General features: G+C 36.1%; 1 protein-coding gene across 1 annotated transcript in view; it reads left to right on the forward strand.

The window, feature by feature from the left end:
• Positions 1-23176, forward strand: part of IFT80 (intraflagellar transport 80) — a 111952-nt gene that overhangs the window by 84926 nt on the left and 3850 nt on the right. Inside the window, exons 12-19 of the mRNA XM_037046640.1 lie at positions 1166-1329; positions 5473-5537; positions 9661-9796; positions 10190-10337; positions 11379-11550; positions 12834-12923; positions 13019-13191; positions 20998-21121. Of these exons, the coding sequence (XP_036902535.1) occupies positions 1166-1329; positions 5473-5537; positions 9661-9796; positions 10190-10337; positions 11379-11550; positions 12834-12923; positions 13019-13191; positions 20998-21121 (1072 nt within the window). The remainder of the gene's footprint in view (positions 1-1165; positions 1330-5472; positions 5538-9660; positions 9797-10189; positions 10338-11378; positions 11551-12833; positions 12924-13018; positions 13192-20997; positions 21122-23176) is intronic.

The following is a 23176-nucleotide window of genomic DNA, read 5'->3' on the forward strand; positions in this document are numbered from 1 at the left end:
GGATTGCCTCTCGTGAGTCCCCTGCTGGGAATTGGCCCTGACTGGGAATCGAACCGCAATCCTGTGGTTCACAGGCCTGCACTCAATCCACTGAGCTACACCAGCTAGGGCTCTCTTTTTTTGTATTTAATCTTTATTGTATTTTTTCCATTAGTCCTCTTATATATCCCTCCTCCCAGCAATCATCATACTGTTGTCCATGATTCCTTTTTCCTTTTTGCTCAGTCCCTCCACCCCTTAATCTCCCCTCCACAACTGCCTGTCCTCTTACCCTTCATCTATGAGTCTGTCCACAATTTTCAAAGAAAAAATAACAGCCATTAAATATTTACATTTTGACTTAATAAAAAAATAATGTATACTAGAACCCTTACACCTTGAATATAGCTGTCAACACAGCAAATGAACCCTAGTCCTGGCTGAAAAAAAAAAGTTATTTTAGATATGAACACATTACTGATGGTCAGAGTCAAGGCATCTAATTTTAATAAATACTGGCCCTGATACTAATTTTTGAGTCATTTTCACTGTTTTGGACTTTAACCAATATTTAATCTTTGTCTATTTTAAAAATTATTTATTTTTAGAGAGAGGGGAAGGGAGGAAGAAAGAGGAAGAGAGAAACATGAATGTGTGACTGCCTCTCGTGTGCCCCCCACCAGGGGCCTGGCCCATAATCCAGGCATGTGCCCTAACTTGGAATCGAACTGGTGACCCTTTGGTTCACAAGCCAGTGCCCAATCCACTGAGCTACACCATGCAGGGCTTAATTTTTGTCTTTAGCATAATTGTTAATTGTAAAATATGTTGTAATGCTGTTTCTCAATATATATAGCATCAGGAATTAAAATGACTGAATTGTAAATTGTGAGATTTTCCTGTTGCCTTTGTATAGAAATGCTTCTTTAGGAAAAGAAAGGACTGCAAGTATAATGTAAACAGGGTCAAAATTTTAGTATATAGGGTGGTGATGATGGGCATTTCCATTTTACTTCTCCCTCAGAAAAACAGAAACCTAGAAACGAACCAGAACAGCCAGTGGTGGCTTTTCAGGTGGTTTGTCTGTTTCATTTTGTGTAAATCACGGACTTAATTGTAAGATTTAGATTTTTCCAAAGGGAAATAAACTCCTACTTGAGAATATTTTTTATTCTTTATTTTTTAGACATTTTCTTCTTGTAGATGGTGGTGGTATCTATTTATATTCTTATGAAGGACGCTTCATTTCTTCTCCAAAATTTCCTGGAATGAGAACAGATATTCTGAATGCACAAACTGTGTCTCTGAGCAATGATACCATAGCAATAAAAGACAAAGCTGATGAAAAAAGTAAGTACGTTTTTATAATCTTCTATGTCAAATTTCTGTGAGATTTGTTAATATTGTAAATTTTTTATAAAGTAACTTTCACTGTCTCATCTATTAACATGTTAACTTTATATGAAAGAATTAGGACCTTTTTATTTTTTCCTAATCGTAAATTAATGAAAAAACTGAAGTTGTAATTCATGAATCAATGAAAGAACTGAGGTTGTAATATTATATATAAATTTGTCACACTCCATTTAACAAATATATAATATTACAACAATAACAGAGCTTAGTGGGTAGGGAATAAATCTTTACATTTTTAGTAGCTGTTGGTAGAGAGTTTGAATTCAAGATTGTAAATCTAAAAAAGGTTCAGATTACTTTTTAAGTTTATTGATTTTTAAAAATATTTCCTTTTTTTTCATCTGGTAACATTTGGCTCATGGTAAATAGTGTGCTTCATTGTACTGTTTATTTTGCTTATTTATTTTTAAAATCAGTATTTTAAGTTAAGTAGAAAGAAGTTATGATTAATTTTAAATTTTCCTGTAAACATCTAGACCACATTAATATTTGTAAATAAATATGTCGGGTGCTCTACAATTGCACAGTACAGTAAAACTATTTTGTTAAGGCATTGCTGTATCACAATTTCATTTATCCAACAAACGTAAGGGTTTGTACACACAGTTACACACAGTGACTGTGTGCCAGGTGCTTTTCTAGAAGTTGAGGATACAGTGGTAAACAAGACAGACAAATATAAAAGTAGCTAGTGAACAAATACTTGCTGTGAGGAAAACGAATGCAGGGTGAGGTAACAGAAATCTGGAAGTGGAGGAGGGGAACGGGACAGGCAAGTGCAAGGGTTCTGAGGTGGCAATGATTAGCATGTAAAAGAACTGCCCGAAGGCCTTGTGACTAGGTCCGCCTGAGTTAAGCAGAGTTCCAGGAAGGGAGGACAGAGAATAGATAAGCAGGAGCCAGGTCATGTGAAGACTTGCCTTTGGTAAAGATGTGGGCATGAGGGAATGAGAGGAGGTAAGTGTATTATCGCAGGTTTTTCTCTTGGGTGATTGAGATAGAAGACAGGGGAAGTTTAGAGGAGGTACACAAACCAAGGGTTCTATTGGGTGGGCCAAAAAGTTTGTTCAGTTTTTTTCCTTAAAATAAAAGATACATTTTTCATTTTTACCAATAACTTCATTGATTTGGATATTTTGAGTATGTTGGCTATCTCCCGCTATTGGCTTCTAGTGGGCAGAGGTCAGGAGTGCTGCTAAACATCTTCCAACGCATAAGACAGACCCCTAGCAAAGAATTATTTAGCCAAAATGTCAATAGTACCAAGAAACTTTGCAAACCACTTTGACACGTTTTATCAATCAGTCACAGCACTTTCTCCATACACTGCAACAAGTCTTTTTTGGTTTTTCAGTTGCGTTTTTACTGTTCTTGAGATAATGAAGCATAATAATGCCTAAAATGTTGCATATCTTTTTCTATCTTCAATATTAAAATCGCTACACAAAAATTCACCAATTCTGGTAAGTATTTTTTAATGCATGCTGATATGGCAGCTGTCACAGTACAGTCTAACAAAATTGTTTTGAATGAAGTTAAAGACAACTAAGCAGTACGAAAGCCATCATATGGAAAAAACTACACGAACTTTTTGGCCAACCCAACGTTTTGGTCATGGTAACTTTAAATGCTTTTTAGACATCTAATAGGGTAGATGGAGAGTAAACAATTGGATGAACAAGTCCCAGGCTCAGGGGAGATGGCGGGGACTAGAGACATGACTGGGGGAGTCATTGATGTGTGGGCGGTGCCATGGCACCGAATGGGATCACGTAGGAAGTAAGTAGAGAGCGGTAAGAGGACCAGAGACTTCTGACATTTTCTATAGTTAGTTCGTATCTGAAACATTTACTTATTCTTTAATCCTTTGCTAGGTCATAGAATTTTACATTTAGAAAGAATTATGAACATTTTCAGAAATACTGATTTATGTGTACCCCAATTTATTTTGCTTTATTTACATAAATTTTGATTGTTGAACAAGATAATTGTGTAGTTTTCTTTTGCTATAAAAAGAAAATTGAAAAGACTAAAGTAAAATTATTGTAGAACTGAGAAAAATTGAGAAGGAAAATATTTTCCTTATGTTCCCTTTTAGAGAAACTAGTACTCATGGGTGGCTAAATAGAGGTTTATGCTAACAACAGAAAACACAGTTGAGGTGCCTAAATCTTGGCCATGGAATTGTTAAAATTTCCTTTCAAGGGGGCCATCCACAAGTAGAACCAGTGGTTTCTTCCTAATTTGGGACCTTCCTTATGAGCAGGATCCTTGAATCAAGCACAGAACTCTATGTTATGGTAGGTGCTTGATAAATCCATGGCACCTGGACTTGAAGATCCCCCTTGGGATAATTGGTTAAGTAGTATAGAGGTACCGCTTTTTTGAAAAAGATTTTATTTATTTTTTAGAGAGGGGAAGGGAGGGAGAAAGAGAGGGAGAGAAACATCAGTGTGTGGTTGCCTCTTGCACACCCCCTACTGGGGACCTGGCCTGCAACCCAGGCATGTGCCCTGACTGGGAGTCAAACCAGCAGCCCTTCGATTCACAGACCAGCACTCAACTGCTGAGCCACACCAGCCAGTGCAAAAGGTACTGCTTTTGACTTCTCTCCATCCACCTTCACAGATACAGTATGGTATTAGCGAGGGTGATTATTTGAAAGAAATGTCTGGGTATAGGGGTGTGGAAGTTAGAGAGCAGTTAAGTTTAAAAGCAGTCCTTTCAGCTCCCAGCTCCTTAGTTGTTCCTTCTGCCAGTCTGTGTTACATGTTATCACTAAAATGCAGGTCCAGCCTCCAACAGGTCAGGGCCAGTCCCAGTTGTGGGAGAGTAGACGCGTTCGTCCTTGTACCTCCAGCTCTTTAAAATATGTGCAGTTAGCATAAGGGCGGGAGGCTTTTTCTTTCTAAGTTATTAGTTTGCATAGCTACGAAAATAACTGGGTTTAGCCAGGCCCAAAGTGTTTTTTTAAATGAAAACCAAATTTTTCTAATTTTATTTCTATACTTAATTAAAAATTCTTTTACATATTTTCCTTTTTTATCTTTCTCAGCATAATAGGCAGTCTTAGAACATAACTTACTATTATGACAGGATTTTCTTGTGAATGTAACCAGTGACCTCAGACTTAATATCCTAAGGTTTACTAAAAGCTAATAATCAGTATACATACTAAAAGTGTGATCCTCTGGAATTTAAGTATCACATTATACATATTTTGGCACTTTTATGATCATTATAAATTGTTCAAATTTTTTGGCCGACTGCTTGTACCACTTTTGTCTTTTCATGCCATTTCTGTCATTTAATTTCTGTAATCCGATGTGTATGTTCAGTTATATAAAATCACTCCATTAGGGATGAATCTTGAGCTGAAGTAATTCCGGAATTACTTAGAGAATCACAAAAAACACTCTAACAATCTTTCCCCTCCAGAAGTCCTTTTGAAATAGAAAAGAACTGCTACTAATACCACTGTCGTGTTGGAAACCTTTGGTGCAGTGGGAAAGGTGTCAGAAGCAGTGTCTGCTCCCCCAAGTGTCTCTTTTAGCAAACGGAGACATTCCTATCCCTTGGGAGATGCCAAGGGTTCAAGTTCTCTGCCAGGAATCCAGGACACACATCAGACAAATTATGCCATAGTAGTATACTGACCACAGGGAAATAAACAGCACACAACACATGGCCTGGTATTATAGTGAGCACATGATACAATTTTCCCTTGTCAAACAACGATTGTGGGGTTAGATTGGTCCAGATCAGAGTGGTCAAAATTAGAGATTGCATCCAGATTCGGACTTGCCATTATTGATCCCATGTACCCTTGGAGCCTTACCGTTAACAACAGTTCTAATTAGGGAATGTATGTTTTAGGAAGACGTATCCAGTTCCACTGTTTTCGTAAGAATTATGGGCCCATTAATACATAGTAATTTGGTGCCTCTGCTCTGCTGATAGATACTCTGTGGGCTGCTGAGTTAAGCAATTTCTCGTGAGGATATGATAATTCCATCGAAGTTTACCAATAAAAATGCTAATATAATATGTTAACTAATGTTCTACTTTTTTTAAAAGTAATCTTCCTCTTTGAGGCATCAACTGGAAAACCATTAGGTGATGGAAAGCTTCTTTCTCATAAGGTAATGGACATTAGCTATTTCTAATGTAGATAGCCTGTAATTACTTCCTTTTTACCATTGTTTTCATTTTAAGAGATTAAGAAGTACAAACAGGTAGTTACAGCATAGCCCTGGGGATGTGCAGTGCAGTGTGGGAAATGGAGCAGCCAAAGAACTTAAACGCATGACCACGGACATGAGCAACGGTGGGGGGATTGCCTGAGGGAGTGGGGGGTGCTCGGTGGGGAGGGCAAAGGTGGAAAAATTGGAACAACTATAATAAGAAGAAAAAAAGAAAGAAAAATAAAGTTAATATTTTCATTTTAAGGAGGGAAACATAGCTACATATGGAAATTAAGTGCATAAAAGGATCTGACATGTCTGCCATCCAGGCTCTTTTCTGCTTTTCAATAAAATGTTCTTTTGTGATTAAACTTGTACCAATCAGTAAATAAAAATATACTTATATTTCAAAATACCTTGCAGCTTTTCCATTGCCAGCATTTTCTTTAGGTTTTTAAGACGAGTTAAACTGAAAAAAATTCTGTAGAAGTACAAAAAGACACTGAATTGTGAATCATTTATTGGTTCCTGGTTTTTAGCCTTAAAATAAACAAAGGAGCACATTTTATTGTGTTATCTTTTTAATAAGTGATATGCTAGGGTATAAAAATGCTTTTAATGATATTGTTCAATGCTTCTTATAAAGTGTTACACTTTTCTTTTTGTATTTATTAGATGTAAGTTTGAATAACACATACACTCATATAATTCAGAAATCAAAAAGCATAAAAAACTATACAGTGAAGGTGTTTGTCTACTGTACCTGTCCCTCATCAATACAGTTTCTTTCCACAAAATAAGTGACCAGTTTATTAATCTCCTACATGTCATTTCAGAGATTTCTTAAAACAACTGCTCCTCCCTTTCTGATATAACGGTCCAGGCTGCAACTTGGGCACTATATTTATTTGTTTGTTTGTTTGTTTGCCTATTTATTTATATTTTTTATCCTCACCTGAGGACATGCTTATTGATTTCAGAGAGAAGGGAAGGGAGGGAGGGAGAGGGAGAGAAACAGGAATGTGAGAAAGAGACATCCATCATGCCCCAACCAGGGAACAAACCTGCAACCTGGGTATGTACCCTGAGAGGCATCGAACTTGCAGATTTTCAGTTTATGGGACGATGCTCCAAACAACTGAGCCACACCAGTCAGGGCCCTTTCAGAGATTTTTAGTGCATATACAAATAAAACTGGTATATGTTCTTTTCTCTGTATTTTACAAAACCATAAAATAAAACTGCACCTTGATTTTCTCACACAACACTATTTCTGGAGATCTTTGTATATCATCACATAACGTGCTTCCTCAATCCTCCCCCACCACCATCTCACCATATATAATATTTTATGGATGTATCAGAATTTATTTAACCTGTACCCAAGTGATGGACAATTTGTTTCCAGTCTTTTTTTATTATAATATTGCCGAAATGAATTACTTTCCAACTAAGTATTGTCAAGTTATCTTGCAAAAAGATTGTATCAATTTATATTCTCATGAGTAATATTTGGGAGGAGGGACTTCCCAAAAAATAGAATTATCTTCTGGAGGGCTTCTCCGTCTACATAAGTGTTCTAGGAACCCACCTGTATTATTAGTGTACCAGCTGGCATTGTTGTGAGAGGCTGCATTCAACTTCAGTGAATTTTTTTTGAAGACTCCTTCAGTGGGTTTGACCATATTATAATGGGTGATTTATAAGTATACGTGCCCATTTAGCACTGAGTGTTCAGCACTTTTTGACCAAAAACTGCATGACCCCTGTGCCCAGCCCTCCCTATTCAGTTGATCCCACCTCAAGCAACTTTTTTTGTTTCCTGGGAGAAAAAAGTCATCAAAGGGAAATGTTTTGCTGCTGTGGAAGAGGGGAACCAAAAAACAGCAGAAGTACTAAAAGACATTAAAGTTGACAAATTTGAAAACTGTTTTGAGCAGTGGAAAAAAGTCTTGATAAAGGTCTATTGCATCAAATGGAGAGTACTTTGAAGGTGGCTGAAGTTTAAACATGTAGGAATAAATACAGAATTTTTTGTAAGTAAGTCCCATTTTTTGAGGGGCCTCCCCTTGTCCATGAGATGCCTCTGTCCCCACAATCTCTTTGTTACTATCATTTTAAATCAAGACTATGTAAGCAGAATTCTTCCTTTTCAGTAGGATTAAGCATATAAAAAGAGAGTCAATTTCTCAGCTATTGAAGATATCATCATTGTTTTTGTTAGTTGGGTTGAAATGAGAGTCATTTAGTAAGGTTTAACAAACATTTCTTTTAGTGTTGGTAATTCTTTTTCTAGAACACTTCTAGGAGTAGGAAAGTTGTAATTTCATTATTGTAAGAGTGAAGTTGCACAAGACATTTTTACCTCTTTGTCTTGTATATAATACAAAGGATTTAAAAATTTGGCATTCTCTAGAGAAAGTTAGTCCGTCTGTTTTATTTCATATTATACAAAGACACTAAAACCCAGGACCTACCCAAATACATAACAGAGCCAAACCTAGAACTGGAGTCTGTCTTATATTAAATGAATGTTAGTGTAGGTCAAGGAAGAAGGTTCAAGTGAGCATGAAGCTGCTTCCCTGTCCTGCTGCAGAGAGTGGCTCAGGAGGAACCAAACAGAAGGGGACTTAGCAGGACTGGATGAGAGGAGAGGAGCGTGGGGAAGCCCTGCTGAGTGAAGAGAGAGTGAGGAGGGGGAACCCTCCCCCCCACACTGTGTACCAAGGCATTATTATTGTCAGTCTTTCATGTTGAATTCCTTAGTGGGGAGAGTCGTATCTGTTTAACAATTTTTTTTAAAAAATACAGGTGGCAAAAGGAGATTTATTGTTTTTTTATTTATTTGGAAAATAATACAATAATTAATAAATAATAATACAAGAATAAACTGTGTTTCATGTACCCACAACTGCAAACCTAGTTTTGTCTCCACCTTGTGTATTAGGTACTTTTGATGGGTATGAGTAATTCTTTATGGTAAAGATCAGTTTCTGTGAAAGGTTTCCCTTTTGAAAATACCTAGAATAATATTTCATATGTAGCTTGATATACATGGAACAACATTCTTTTCTTCCTTAAAATACAAGTGATGGTATTTTCAAAGAGAAGAGTTTTTAAAAATGTATTAGGAACTGATACATGGTTTATTCTGACCCCTCAACTGGCATAAGGGTATATGCATGTTTTGTTTTTTCAGGATGTCATGATAGTATATGATAGGTATGACTGCTTGATGGGATCATGATTCTTACTGAATTCACAGATCCTGGCAGGTCTTCAGACATAATAACCAGTAAACAAATACCCCTTGAATTGAATTGCAATACATCCATACTGAACCATTTTCAAATTACAAGGAAATTCATTTCACTGGCTAGTATGATGATATAAAAGATGAATGCAACATGCCAGAAATACTTTGCTACTGTAGACAGACCACTCACTATGTGGTCAAAGTCTGGGTTGTAAAATCTAGTTATGCTTGTTAACAGCATTTTCTGAGCAAAATTACTTAATGGCTATGGATCTTAGTCTTCTCATCTGCAAAATAAGTATCATAACACCTACATCAGAAGATTGTTTCTTGTTTCACATGAAATTAATGTGAAAGAATCTATAAAATGTAAGGCTCTAAATAGATATTTCCATAAATCAGTTCTTACAAGTCTTTTTATATAGCCAATATGCTTATAGTAAACTTCAGTAGGAGGCACTTAATCCAAGTAGATGCCCCTCTTTTTTTCAAAGTAGAGCTCCCATGTGGCACCCTCCCCCCTCGCACCCCTCACCCTGCCCACTAAGATGGACTTGTTTGTCAGCTTTCTCAGTTTCAAAGTGTACGTTATTTTAATGTTTTAAGGGACAGCGTTCCCTGGTAAATTTTTTTTAAAGTACGTGTTAGTATAGCTTTTGATTTATTACTGTGCTAGCAGTTTAAAATTATTTAACAGGGGCAGTTTATCACTGTAAGTAGGGGAGTGATATATAATGATCTTTAAGTAAACAAATGTCCTTTAAATAATTAAAATGGTCTGATGGTCAAGCACTAAAACTAATCTGGTATTTAATTTTTTTTTAGAGTGAAATTTTGGAAATTGCTCTAGATCAAAAAGGACTTACCAATGATAGAAAAATTGCTTTCATTGATAAAAATAGAGATCTTTACATCACCTCAGTGAAACGATTTGGAAAGGAAGAACAAATTGTGAAACTCGGTAAAAAAATGTAACACATTTAGAATTTTAATTCCTTTCAATTTTCTTAAATCTATTGCCATGTAAACAGCTTACTTGCTTGATTAAATATATGAATGCTTTGATTTCATAACATTTTTTAGCTATTTAACTCCATTTAATAGCAAATCTTTAGCTGCCACAGCTAAATTGGCATTGAAGAAAGACTTGGAAATTTAAAACATTATGGTTCTGGTTAGAATATTCAAATATTTCCATCAATTCTTATGTGAATTTTTGTACATGTTTCACCATTATACGATTAGAAATTAGGGTCATACCTACCAGAACTTGTATGTCAGCTGATTTTGAAGATATATTTTTAATGTTTATACAGTAGAACTAATAATACATTAACATTCTTTTTAAAATAAGGAACAATGGTGCATACTTTGGCATGGAGTGATACATGCAATATCCTTTGTGGACTTCAAGATACGCGATTTACTGTGTGGTACTACCCTAACACAGTTTATGTGGACAGAGACATTTTACCTAAAACATTATATGAAAAGGATGCAAGGTAACATTTTACCGCATAGAATTTTTTATTTTGGTAATTAAAATGAATAAAGTGTCATGTCTTTGCCTCTAATTTTAATTCTGCCAAGGTATCTTTCACTTAGTCAACTGAATAATTTGTTCAGCTAAAGCTAATTTAGTGAGACTCAAGCAATGGAACGAAGTTAAAAGTGTTGTATAAAACTATTATATTTATTTGTTTCTTACATGAATATAATTTTCCTTATGTGAAGGTAACTGTCAAGCTTAATGTTTAATGGTAACTCAAGTAGTTCCTAGGGTAGGTTTTTCCTTGTGACAAGTTGTGTATCACTTGACTCTGTCCTGGATTATCATTTTAAGATGTTCAGGAATATATGTTCTAAAATTGAATTCAATCTAGCATTGAATTTTGAAATTGATATTAAAGATAAAAAATATAGAATTCTCTAAGAAACAGCACAGGTCAAGGACTTGACCATACATTTCTCAGTCTTGACAAAATAGGATTACAAAGACTTCTCAACTTTTAAATCTAAGCTTAACTTGCAAATCTATTTTGAGTTCATTTTTAATATTCAAATTCACAACCTTAGCAAAACCAGACAGGCATCATTTTAAAGTTTTTAAACTAATAAAGAGAAGTTAGTCTCTTTACTTAAAGTTGACCTCTTTTTATGCTGGGAAAATAATCTTGAAATCAGCTTAATTTTTAATGGTTTACACTTTAATACTTTAAAAATTCAAACTTAGTGACTTCATCATTTGTGTGATTTACCTTAGAACTGAGGGGAAAAAATCATTTGAAATGCTTTTAGAAATAGCTCTTGCATATGTAATAGTTTTGCCACATTAAACAGTGTATTTTGCTCCAAGTATATATAACAAATTAGATTCAAATGTTTATTTCAATACATGCATTCTTTGTGGAGTTAACTTTTTTGGAGATGCATTTTGGAGGTTGGATACTTCATATGTATGTCAGGGTTCAACTCCCCACATTTAATATATATGAAAAGTTTGCTCAGCATATAAATTGCACTTTGCTTTTTTCCCCGTACAGTGAATTTAGTAAAAATCCCCACATTGTGAGTTTTGTTGGAAATCAGGTAACTATAAGAAGAGCTGATGGCTCGCTGGTTCACATCACCATTTCCCCATATCCTGCTATTCTCCATGAATACGTAAGCAGTTCAAAATGGGAAGATGCTGTCAGACTTTGTCGCTTTGTTAAGGTACTTTCATTTCAGATCCATCGTTGTGTATTAGTTTACACAGTATCTTTTTGCAAGATGAGAAATGATAACACTTAAGGGCTGGAAAATATGCAGTGGGGATCATGTCTCTTTTTATAAGTCAAGCTACAAATGATACAGGGGGATAGATGCTCTGTAATTTGTTCTCTGAACAAGCTATAATTTAAATGGGTAGTTTCTTGATGTTGATACATATAAAAAGTCTTCTAAACTTTTTTAAAAGTCAGGCTCCCAACTTCTTCCCCCACAGAGATTCGAATTTCTTAAATCTGGGGAGTGATCTGGGCATAGTTTTTAAGTTCCTCAGATGATTTGTGCAGCTAAGGTTGAAATCAGGATTTTCTGAGTATGTTTGACCACAGAACTCTTTTGTTGAACATTGTTTCACATTTTTTAGAATATACTTTTGTGGAGTGACTTTTTGATGTTTTTTTTCACAATGGGTTGTTGGTGGCAATCTGCTCTTATCCAAGAAACTATTCCTCAGGCTCCCTGTATGTTGCTTCCTTTGACATCTCATCAAAAAGCCTGGAGGGTTATCTTAAAAGTATATTGTTAAATTTAGCTCTGGCGGGTGTGGCTCAGTGGATTGAGTGCCAGCCTGCGAACTGAAAGGTCAGCAGTTCGATTCCCAATCAGGCCACATGGCTGTGTTGCAGGCAACCAGTGGACGTTTCTCTTGTGCCTCAAAGTTCCTCTCCCTCCCTTCCCCTCTCTCTAAAAATAAATATGGAAAATATATTAAGTTCAAAATAAATCTTTGATAATTAGAAATGAAAATTTAAAAAATTTTATTTCAAAGAAGTTCTCTATGTGTTATTAATACATATGTAACAGAGTAGCCACAATGAAATTTTTACACCATTAATTTATTGAATTAATAGTTCTTTCAGTGCCATGCTCAGTAAATTTTTTAAAAATATTTATTTATTTATTTTTAGAGAGGGGGGAAGGGAAGGAGAAAGAGTGGGAGAGAAACATCAATGTGTGGTTGCCTCCCATGTGTCCCCCACTAGGGACCTGGTCCACAACCCAGGCATGTGCCCTGACTGGGGATCGAACCGGTAACCCGTTGCTTCACAGGCCCGTGCTCAATCCACCGAGCTACACTAGCCAGGGCTAAATTTTTTATTTTTCATTAAAACATAATGTTATTATATTTAAAATCAGAATTAAATAAAAATAAATAAATAAATAAAATCAGTGTTCATTTTAAAACTTCAGTCATATATTGAAATAATTATTCTCATATTTCATTTCAGGAACAAACCATGTGGGCTTGCCTAGCTTCTATGGCAGTTGCTAATCGAGATATGACTACTGCAGAAATAGCCTATGCAGCAATTGGTGAAGTAAATGACATTTACTGATGTGCATACGTGTGTGTTTTGCCATAATTTGTTATATTTCTGTTACTATCCAGTTCAAATATTTTTTCTCTTATTAGATTGATAAGGTTCAATACATCAATTCTATAAAAGATCTTCCATCTAAAGAATCAAAAATGGCCCACATATTAATGTTTAGTGGGAACATACAGGAGGCTGAAATAGTCCTTCTTCAGGCTGGCCTTGTTTATCAAGCGATCCAGATCAATATTAATCTCTACAACTGGGAAAGGTAATAAAAATAGTTTTTATCAGTTCCAAAACCAGATTGATCTTATTCTTTTCCCTACCACTTTAGTACATTACATTTTCCACTGTACTTAATAGTTTCCTAATGCCACAAAAGAATTGATTTATGTTTATATTTTTGACTTGTTTGTCATTCAAGGTTTATGCCTTCTCTGAACTTGTGATTGACTAGCACTTGAGGTATGAAGAAGAAAAGAGAGTCTAGGATGTTTCCCAAATTTCTGATTTCAGTAACTGAATAGATGAAAATACTAATATTAGCAGATATAGAAGGGAAAATTGTTCCATTTTAGGTATATTGAATTTGAAACATTTGTGAAGAAATATGTGCTAATAGTTGGTGAAATAGAACAGGAGCTCATGGGAAAGATTTGAACTGGAGATGTAGATTTTGGAGTCATCAGGAAATGGACTGGGGAAACGTGTGGGGTGAGTTGACATCAACAATGTTTATGGGACAAGTGAAAAAAGAGAAATCCACGAAAGATGGGAAAAGTCAGTTAGACAGGCAGAGAGAAGAAGAGCCCAGAGAGATTTGTGATGGTAAGGAGGAAAGACGAAGGGATTTGTGGTAGGAGCGGTCAGTAGTGACCTTCCCCACCACTGAGCTCTGGGGCAGGTTGATTGCTGAGGCAGAGTGGCATGCTGCTCCTTGCCTCGGACACGGGCAGGTTCTGCCACTCACTCTCTCAGTGAACAGGCTGTGGTGCTTATATACATTCACCTCAAGTTACTGCGTTATATAATTGACATGCCTACTTTTCCAGGTTAGAAAGGTCTTTCATCATGTTTGTTTCTCTCTGGGCTCAATATAACACATACATTTTTCAATTACAGGCCACTTATAATTCCCTTATAGATTAGAATTTTTATGCATACCCTATCTCTACCTTCCCTTTGAATAGAAATAACAGGAATGGCAGATAGTTAATTTTGTCATTGACATACTATAGTCTCTTTATTTAATTTATACACTCATGATCTATATACTGTTCTTATAATTGGGATACTCTATTTATGTCCTTTATTTAGACAAATTTGTCATCATTGTTTAACTGTGAAAGGATCATGAAAAATGATCCTTCTACATATGTTCTACAAACATGAATAAGTCATTGTCCTTGTCCTCAATTTATTCCTAATTCATAAATTTTAAAGTAAGTACTTTGGAAAGACAATATGAATAATATTTTTAAAACTCCATGTTAAGTAAGTAATGAAAATTGTGTATATCATTACCAAGGTAGAATTCCATGAGATATAGGAAAGATTAGTGTTTAAAGCATTTAGTATTTTGAGAAAAAATTTATGTTGATAAGTTTTAGAAATTAATATTTGTATAGCACTCTGAACACTTCATAATATTTAAAAAAACTGTTTAAAGATCTTTAGTTTTAAAAGCTTATGCCTTAGTTAGGAATTCTATTTTATTGTCATTAATAATAGTAATTTGAATTACTTACACGATACACAAAAAATTAACTGAAAATGCATTGAAGACTGGAATGTAAGACCTGAAACAGTAAAATACATAGAAGAAAACATAGGCACTAAGCTTAAGAATATTGGTCTCAGAGGTGTTTTTTTGAACTTGATCCCCACCCAAGGCAAGAGAAACAAAAGTAAAAATGAATGAGACTACATCAAGCTAAAAAAAGCTGCACAGCAAAAGAAAAAAAAAGCATTAAACTAGGTAATCAACTAAATGGGAGAAGATATTTGTAAATGATACTTCCAATAAGAAGCTAATATTCAAAATTTATAAAGAACTCATACAACTCAACAGGAAAACAAACAATGTGATTTAAAATATGGGCAGAGGACCTGAATAAACACTTTTCCAAGGAAGACATGTTGATGGCCAATATGCAGATGAAAAGATGCTCAACATCACTAATCATTAGAGAAATGCAAATCAAAACAACAGTGATATATTATCTCATTTAATTAAATTTATGGATTTAATTAAAATTAAAGTAAAATTACAAGGGAGTAAAAAAAATGAAGCCTCTATTTATCGAGCACTTATGACATGTCAGGAATGGTATTAAACAGTTTCCATATTTCTTCCTAGTCTGTTATCACAGCACTTTACAAGTGAAGAAGTGGGGGTTACTCGTAACTCGGTGGCAGGTCTAGGACTTGGACTTAGTCTTCTACTGTGGAAGGGGACTTGAATTGTCTCAGTGTCATCAAGCAATTAGATATGTGTTGTTGCTATCACTACTTATTTTTTTATTGGATTGCTGTTTAACTCTTTCATTTTTTTTTTTTAGATTTTTAATTTATTTATCTTTAGAGGGGAAGGAGAGAGGGAGAGAAACATCAATGTATGGTTGCCTTTCGTGCGTCCCCTGCTGGGAGTTGGCCTGCAGGGAACCAGCCTGCAACCCAGGCATGTGCCCTGACTGGGAATTGAACCTCGATCCTCTGGTTCGCAGGCTCGTGCTCAATCCACTGAGCTACGCCAGCCAGGGCCTTAACTCTTTCATTTTTATCTTTGCAAAGTTTTGTAGCATGCTTCCCCTTTCGAATTATAATTATGTACTTACTATAGAACAGAAACATTTTATCTTACATTTACATAGTAGGTCTTAATATTCATGCTCTTGATCTGTATGCAGTACCCTTAATCCATTTGCAGTGCTCCTCCGTGAACACGAAGTGTAGATGCATAGCAGTGTGTCAGCACCATAGCAGGGAGATAAGGCTGTTTGCCTCTGATGGCTTCTATTGATAGCCCTTAATATATATAGATAATATACATTATCTATAATTTATATTATCTATATATTATATATGATGCCCTCTGTACATTTCTTGTACCTCCTTGACCTAAGTGAAACTCACCTCTTCCCAGGGGACACCGGTCCTCTATCTGTCCTCTCAAATGGAATCAGCTATTTCTGACTCCACGTTTCTTAGGATCTGGATATGAACAGAGTTGGTGTCCTTTCTGCCTCCCTCGTCTTTATTTCCCTATCTTATTTTCTCCTATGACTTCAAATTTTCCCTGTTATTTCTGTATCTTTCTCCCTGTACCTCCCTTCTCCCCTGCCTCCAGTTACCAGCAAATGACCCTAGCTTAAGGTGTGAGATCTTAGGGAGAGGGAAAGCAACAAGGGCAAAGAGGATTTAACGGGAAAGAATGAACACATTTGTGCTCCTCCACTCCCATGTCCACCTGACATCTCCCTTCCCCAGGCTTCTTGCTTTTTTGTCTTGCCTATAAACCAGTGGGTTGGGCACGTGCTGGTAGACCTTTGTGTCTACAGGGTAAAGACCCAGAAGCATGGTTCCAAGATTCTGATTACTAATTCTGCACTCAAGACTCCCAGATATTCAGTCTCATCTACCCGTCTAACTTGCCCATGTTTGCTTCCAGGACCAGCTATCTTTTAAGGCTCTGCAAAGCTAGAAATCTAGGTGTCACGTTGGACATTTCCCCCACCCCCCAGTTACTAACTGCTTTTCCTCTCATATACCTCTGACTCTCATCCACTTAACCACCAGCATCCTTGTGTAGGCTGATCCAAGTTTCTCTCATTCTGTCTCATCACCGATCTCTCTGTATGTACTCTTCTACCCATTCTTCACACTGTCGTCCCAATGACCTTGTCCCAGTGTAAATCTGATCATGTCACTCTTGACTTCCAACTCATTTAAATGAAACCCATAGTTTCCCATCACTTTTAGCATAATTATGAAGGATTGAGTAAAAAGTGATTTCAAATAATCAGCAGAAGTTGTTATAGCTGCTAAACTTTTATGTAGTACCATTTCCAAATTGAAACCACTTGGAATATTTGTTCCTGTTGCATATTCATTTATTCAGCATATGTTAATCGAGTGCTTGCCATATTGGGCTTATTTAGACATTACATGGAGAGCTTTTTTTTGACACTCTTGTTGAAGTATCTGGTCATTTAAAAGTACTTGCTCAAAAAGGCTGAATAGGAAAAGGACAGATGTAGTGGTTGAGAATGGGAGCTTTGGAATCCAACCTGGGTTTGACTTCTGGTTCTGCATTTCTGGCTCTGTGATCTTGGACAGGTGACTGAGGCTCTATAAATCTCAGCTTCCTTATGTTGAAAATGGAGGTATTAAAACTTCGTGTTTATTGTCCAGATTAAAACTGTGAAAATTTCTTAGCATACTGCCTGACACAGACATAGTAAAGCCTTCAATAAATGGTAGCTGTTATTCATTTTTAAAGTATTTATTGAGTGTCCCTCATGTGCCAGTTTTTAAGCTTTGGGAATATAGAAATGAACAAAATCAACCAAGTTCTGTGATGACAGCTTTTGATTCTAAGTGGTATGGCTAAGTTAAAAAGGTAGGAGTAAGAGGGATACATATTTGGATCTAATATAAGAATCAGTTTATCCCTGGCTGGTATAGCTCAGTGGATTGAGTGCAGGCCTGCGATATAAGGGATCGTGGTTCAATTCCCAGTCAGGGCACATGCCTGGGTTGCAGGCCAGTTCCCAGCAGGGGGCACATGAGAGGCGACCATACATTCATATTTCTCTCCCTCTCTCCTTCCCTTCCCCTCTAAAGATAAATAAATAGAATCTTTAAAAAAAAGAAATTTAATTTGAATGTATAGAACCTTTAAAAAAGAATCAGTTTATAACAGCATAATGCAAAGAATGGACTGGATGATAAATATATTTAGATTGCTTTTTAAAAAATATTTGGCTCTTTTTTTAAGGTTTTATTTGGTTTTTAGAGAGGGGAAGGGAGGGAAAGAGAGAAGAAACATCAGTTTGCTGTTGCTTCTCGTGCACCCCTCGAGTGGGGACCTGGCCCGCAACCCAGGCATGTGCCCTCGACTGGGAATCCAACCAGTGACCCTTTGATTCGCAGGTTGGTGCTCAGTCCACTGAGCTACACCAGCCAGGGCTAGATTGCTTTTAAGATCCTTGAACTTCTATATTTCTTTAAAGCTTTTAGAAGGGAACAGATTTTATTTTAATAGTATTATTACATTTGGGAAGCATAATCTTACTGGTTTGTGCTTCTGTTATTCCTACTTGAAATTGAAAATTACCTGCAACCTAATAAAATGCAGTCCATGAGGAGTTGTAGGTAAGCAAGTTATATACTTGACATTCACTTTGGACATTGGGGGTGGTCTCTTCTGAAAAACAAGTTAAGAAAGATAGAAACTAAAAACTCCAGGTATACCTATTGATTATTTATGTAAGTATTAGTAAAAATGATTTCTCCACTTCTACTAGTTACATAAAGTGATTTTGCTACTTTCAAGATATGCAAAAAGTCATATTTTGGAGTTATCTTTTTATATAACTTCCTTCTATTTAAAATCAGAGAAGATACATGGATTTATTCCAGCTCCATAATCTAATGTTACATTTGTTTGGTTGCCAAATAACCATTTGCTAGAGACATGCTGTTCCTATAACCCTTATATAATTTGGAGTGAATTCCCTCCTAAATGTGGTATGAAAACATTTTTTACCCAATGTATATTTTTAGAGAACATTTAAAATAGCACATATCATTTGGATGTTTATCTTTAGCTGTTGCTCTTTAATCAGATAATGTATATTTTATAATAATAATGATGGTAATGATAGATAATACTTAATATCTAGTGTCTAAATGCAAGATTAGACATCATCTTCTATCCTTTCTACATAATTAAATGTATTAATGTTCCCTAGTAAAATATCTCTTTGAAATTTTTGAAAAACCCCACCCAGAACGGATGCTTATGTACCCTCTACTTAGAAATACTTCCAGTGGTGTGCAACCAAGAATTTCTTCTCCCATCACATACAATCATAGAGAATGAGAAATTGAATTTCTAAAGTGCAAAGGGGGCCCTTCGCCAGTTTCCACTTGCACATACACCTCTGGAATCAGAGCCTTAGGGATGTGCAGGGGCTGATATGGGAGAGGGTTACAAAGAGTAAGGCAGATAGTCCTTACTTCTACTTCTCATCTGATTTTCTATGAATTATTTTTTTACCTTTCCTTATCTTCCACTGTTGTTCCTCTATATTTTAATACCTCTGCATTCTTTTTCGTGTATCCTGTTTTTCTTTGAAAGACTTCAAGTCACAGAGGAATAAAGGAACTTTGTGAGGAGTTTGTAGTGGGTAGCAAATATCATTACCCTTGAATTTGGCAATACGGTTTATGCCAATATATTTTTATAATGAATCATTGTGCTGAATTTTATCATTTGTATTTGTATTATCATTTGTATTCATGTGACTTACATTCATAATTTTTCATATTAAGTCTTTAATTTCTCAATTGTCTATCAATTGGTTAATAAACACAGCATATCGAAAATCTTAAAGTAATTATTTAGTTTAGGTCAAACCAAAGCATGCTAAGAATGAAACAGTTTCCTACTAAAGAGTCACACGTTGCAAAGAAATCAAGTCATTAGTCAGTCTTGTCTAAAACAACAGATTTATAATAGTTGGCTCTGATAAATTATGACTGGCCTGTTCAGAAGTTATTCAGTCACATGAGAAAGCAAGAAAACTTGAGGAACAATGCACTGTGAATGTTACGATGGCTGTTTCCTGTACTTCAAAGCAAGATGACAGAGAGTGGGGTAAGGACAGCTCTACCGGATTGTTCCCTACTGACTCAACTAGTGTGAGTTATGCGCAGGATCCTGGGCCGAGCTGCTGTCCAAAACCTGCATACAGAGATCAGCCTGGAACTGAGAATCTCTTCATTCCCCACCATATTATCAACACAGATTTTATGTCTTTGGTGTTGTACTACTGATTTCAGCAATTCATTTAGTTCTTATCTCTTATTTAAATATTACTTTCAAATAATTTAGTTATAAAGATATTAATTCTATATCTACTATAGATATTCTATATTAATCCATAATTGTATAGGTTATAAAACTTAAATGGCTATTAACGTCTTCTAAAGAATCAGTGGCAAAGGCATTTTTGTCAAACTCATTATCCTGAAATTTTATTTTCATAATATTTTGAATTTGCTATGTTAATAAAGTAAGGATATCAGCTTTTAGTTGAGTATTAAACAAAATAAATTCAGCCCTGGCTGGTGTGCCTCAGTGAACTGAGTGCTGGCCTGTAAACCAAAGGGTTGCTGGTTCGATTCCCTTTGGTTGAACAACCTGGGATGTGGGTTAGGACCCCTGCGGGGTGTGTGTGAGGGGCAACCACACATTGATGTTTCTCTTCCTCTCTTTCTTTCTCCCTTCCTCTCTGTCTAAAATTAAATAAAATCTTTTTAAAAATAAACAATAAATTTATTACAGAATTACAAAAATGGTCAATATCGTCAAACCACTTTCATTAAGGGTAAGTTCATTTACTTGCATTTTATTATGATTTCAGTGAATTTTTCAATGAACATTTACCATACATATACTCTGTAGAACTCACCGAAAAGAAATGAAAGCCAGATCTTCCCTCAATAAATATATAGGTTAGTGAAGGCAACAGACTTAAAGTAATTACAACGCACTATAAGTAGTGCTGTTATAACAATATGCATAAAATGTTATGGAGCACAGATAAGATATGTGCTCCATTATATCCATTACAAGGGGAGCCATCAGGGAGAAGAGATCATGCTTGATCTGACCTGTGGTATAAAGGAAATGTGCAGGATGGATGAGGTCGGGAATGACGGTCTGTGTGCAGGGATGAGTGGAGAGAACAACATAGACCCTTGTCCTGCTCTCTCACCCCAGTACTTCACTGCCCTCGGAGACCAATACAAGCAATGCTGATAATCTATTTTATTCTCATTATAGGGCACTTGAATTGGCTGTAAAACACAAAACACATGTTGATACCGTTCTTGCCTACCGTCAAAAGTTCTTGGAGACATTTGGTAAACAGGAAACTAATAAACGATACTTGCAATATGCAGAAGGTGTAAGTATTATGTAGTACTTTATAAAAATGTATGTGTTTTATAATTTATATATAATATTCATCTTAATGAGGCAGAATTTGAATAATCCATACCTTGATCTAAAAAAATTACTTTTTGCCATATGATGTCGTAGTCTTCTTTTGACTACATAATTATATTACTAATTTTTAAAAACTCAGCCATGTTTTGGTTAACAAATCTATTTTCATAATGTCCAGTTTGTGTTAAAGTTTAGTGCTAATTAATATTTTAGATAAACAATATAAATGCCTGGGATAAAGGCTTCTAACTTCTGAATTTTGTGTTTCACCAGCTGCCCCTTCTGCTCCAGGGGAATTATATAAACACAGGGGGCACTGGCCAGGAAACAGATACTTTGTCACCCTGTAGAATTCTGGGGAGCTAGGTTGCCCCTGCAGAAGTGCCTAGCCTAAGTGGACTTCACCGCCTAGGACCAAACAAGGGAAAACCTGTGCCTCCGAAATTCCAGAACCTCATATTTTATAACTCCAATAGAAGAAACTCATTCTAGTGCATACTAACCCATAAGAGGAGCCAGAACAAAAGCATTTGCCCCAATGCCTAGAGCAGAGCTGATTGTGGCCACCAGGCTCAGGCTGTGGAAATAGAGTTTACCTCTAGCCATACAGACAAGAGACTTGTAATCCCAAGAAAGGGCCAGCCTTGTTGCTAACTCTGTGAACCGGTGGATTTCCTTAACCTTTAATTCATTTACTTATTTCACTCCTGTATATGAGTACTCACTCTGGGACAGGTACTGCACTAGGTGTTGAATCAGATATGGTTTGTTTGGTGGAGCTTATAGACTATGCGGGAGTGTTCCTCTGTGGGAGTAGAATGAAGTGATGCTCTGATCCATCCTAGGAGGCAGAGTATATTAGAGGAACCTTAGGAGGAGGAACAGAGGTAGGGAGAAGGCCACCACAGTTCCCACTAAAGCCACACTGCCCATTTACCATATGTAGAATAGTGAGTGTCATGATCTACATTTTTGGACTTCAGAACAGTTTTCAAGGTAGTGAAACCTTTGGGGCCATTCTTAGAGATCTGTAATGCAACTTCAATATTTGGGTCCAGATAGACACAGTTGTGGGTTTCTTGGTGGAAGGGGGTGTATTTTAGAGGAAGTCCACAAACCTTTGTAATATTCAGAATGTGTCTATTACCGAAATGAATCCTCTGGGAGTTTGGGCTTAGGACCCAAAATAGAAGGACTCTACCCCTAAGACAAACTCAGGCTCCCTGGGACCTCTGCGGGCTGCACTCTGACTCAGAGAGTGTGACAGCAACTACCACCACTGTGCTAAGCAGACCGATCACCAGATCGGCTGATATGTTGGTCACAGTTTTGAAAATATGAGTGTGTTAAAACTTAGCAACCACCTTAAATTTACTTCACTGTATAATTTTAAAGCAGATTAAAACTACTCTTTCTTATCAGCATTGCCATCCATATTTTTCATTATTTTCACATTTGGTGCTTTTGAGAACATAAGAAATTTAGTCCTTACCTTCAAGGAAATTCTATTATAGTTAGCAAACACTTAACTAATTTATCTTTCTCATTATATATTTGTTCGACTATTACCGACGTGTGATACTTCAGTCACAAAAGTAGCAGGTAACCAGAACAACGTGGCTGTTCCAGGTAGTGTGCTTTCCCTTCGTCCCAGAGCAGCATGGGTGACTTTGACTCCTGTGGCACAGCGTCCCAGTCTCCTGCTTTTCTTTCTTATAAGTGTAATTTGAAAGTTAACTAGAAATTAGAAAGCAGTATTTTAAGATGAATATCATCTTTGGCTTTAAAAAATCCCCCCTATTTATTGTAGACAAAATTGTGATTGTATAAATTCCTTATTTCAGGACTAAGAGTTTAATAGCAAAAATTCAAAAATTTATTCTAGATATATTGAAATCTAGTGGGCTCATAATGCATAATGTGGAAGTTTAGATATACTTAGAAGTGAAAAGTTTGATACACATTCAGACAAGATTGGGCGCTTTCAGGGTGGTATGGCCATAGGCTGATACAC

The sequence above is a fragment of the Sturnira hondurensis genome, unplaced genomic scaffold (assembly GCF_014824575.4).
Source record: "Sturnira hondurensis isolate 20B ecotype Veracruz unplaced genomic scaffold, ASM1482457v3 Scaffold0005279, whole genome shotgun sequence".
Classification (NCBI taxonomy): Eukaryota; Metazoa; Chordata; class Mammalia; order Chiroptera; family Phyllostomidae; genus Sturnira; species Sturnira hondurensis.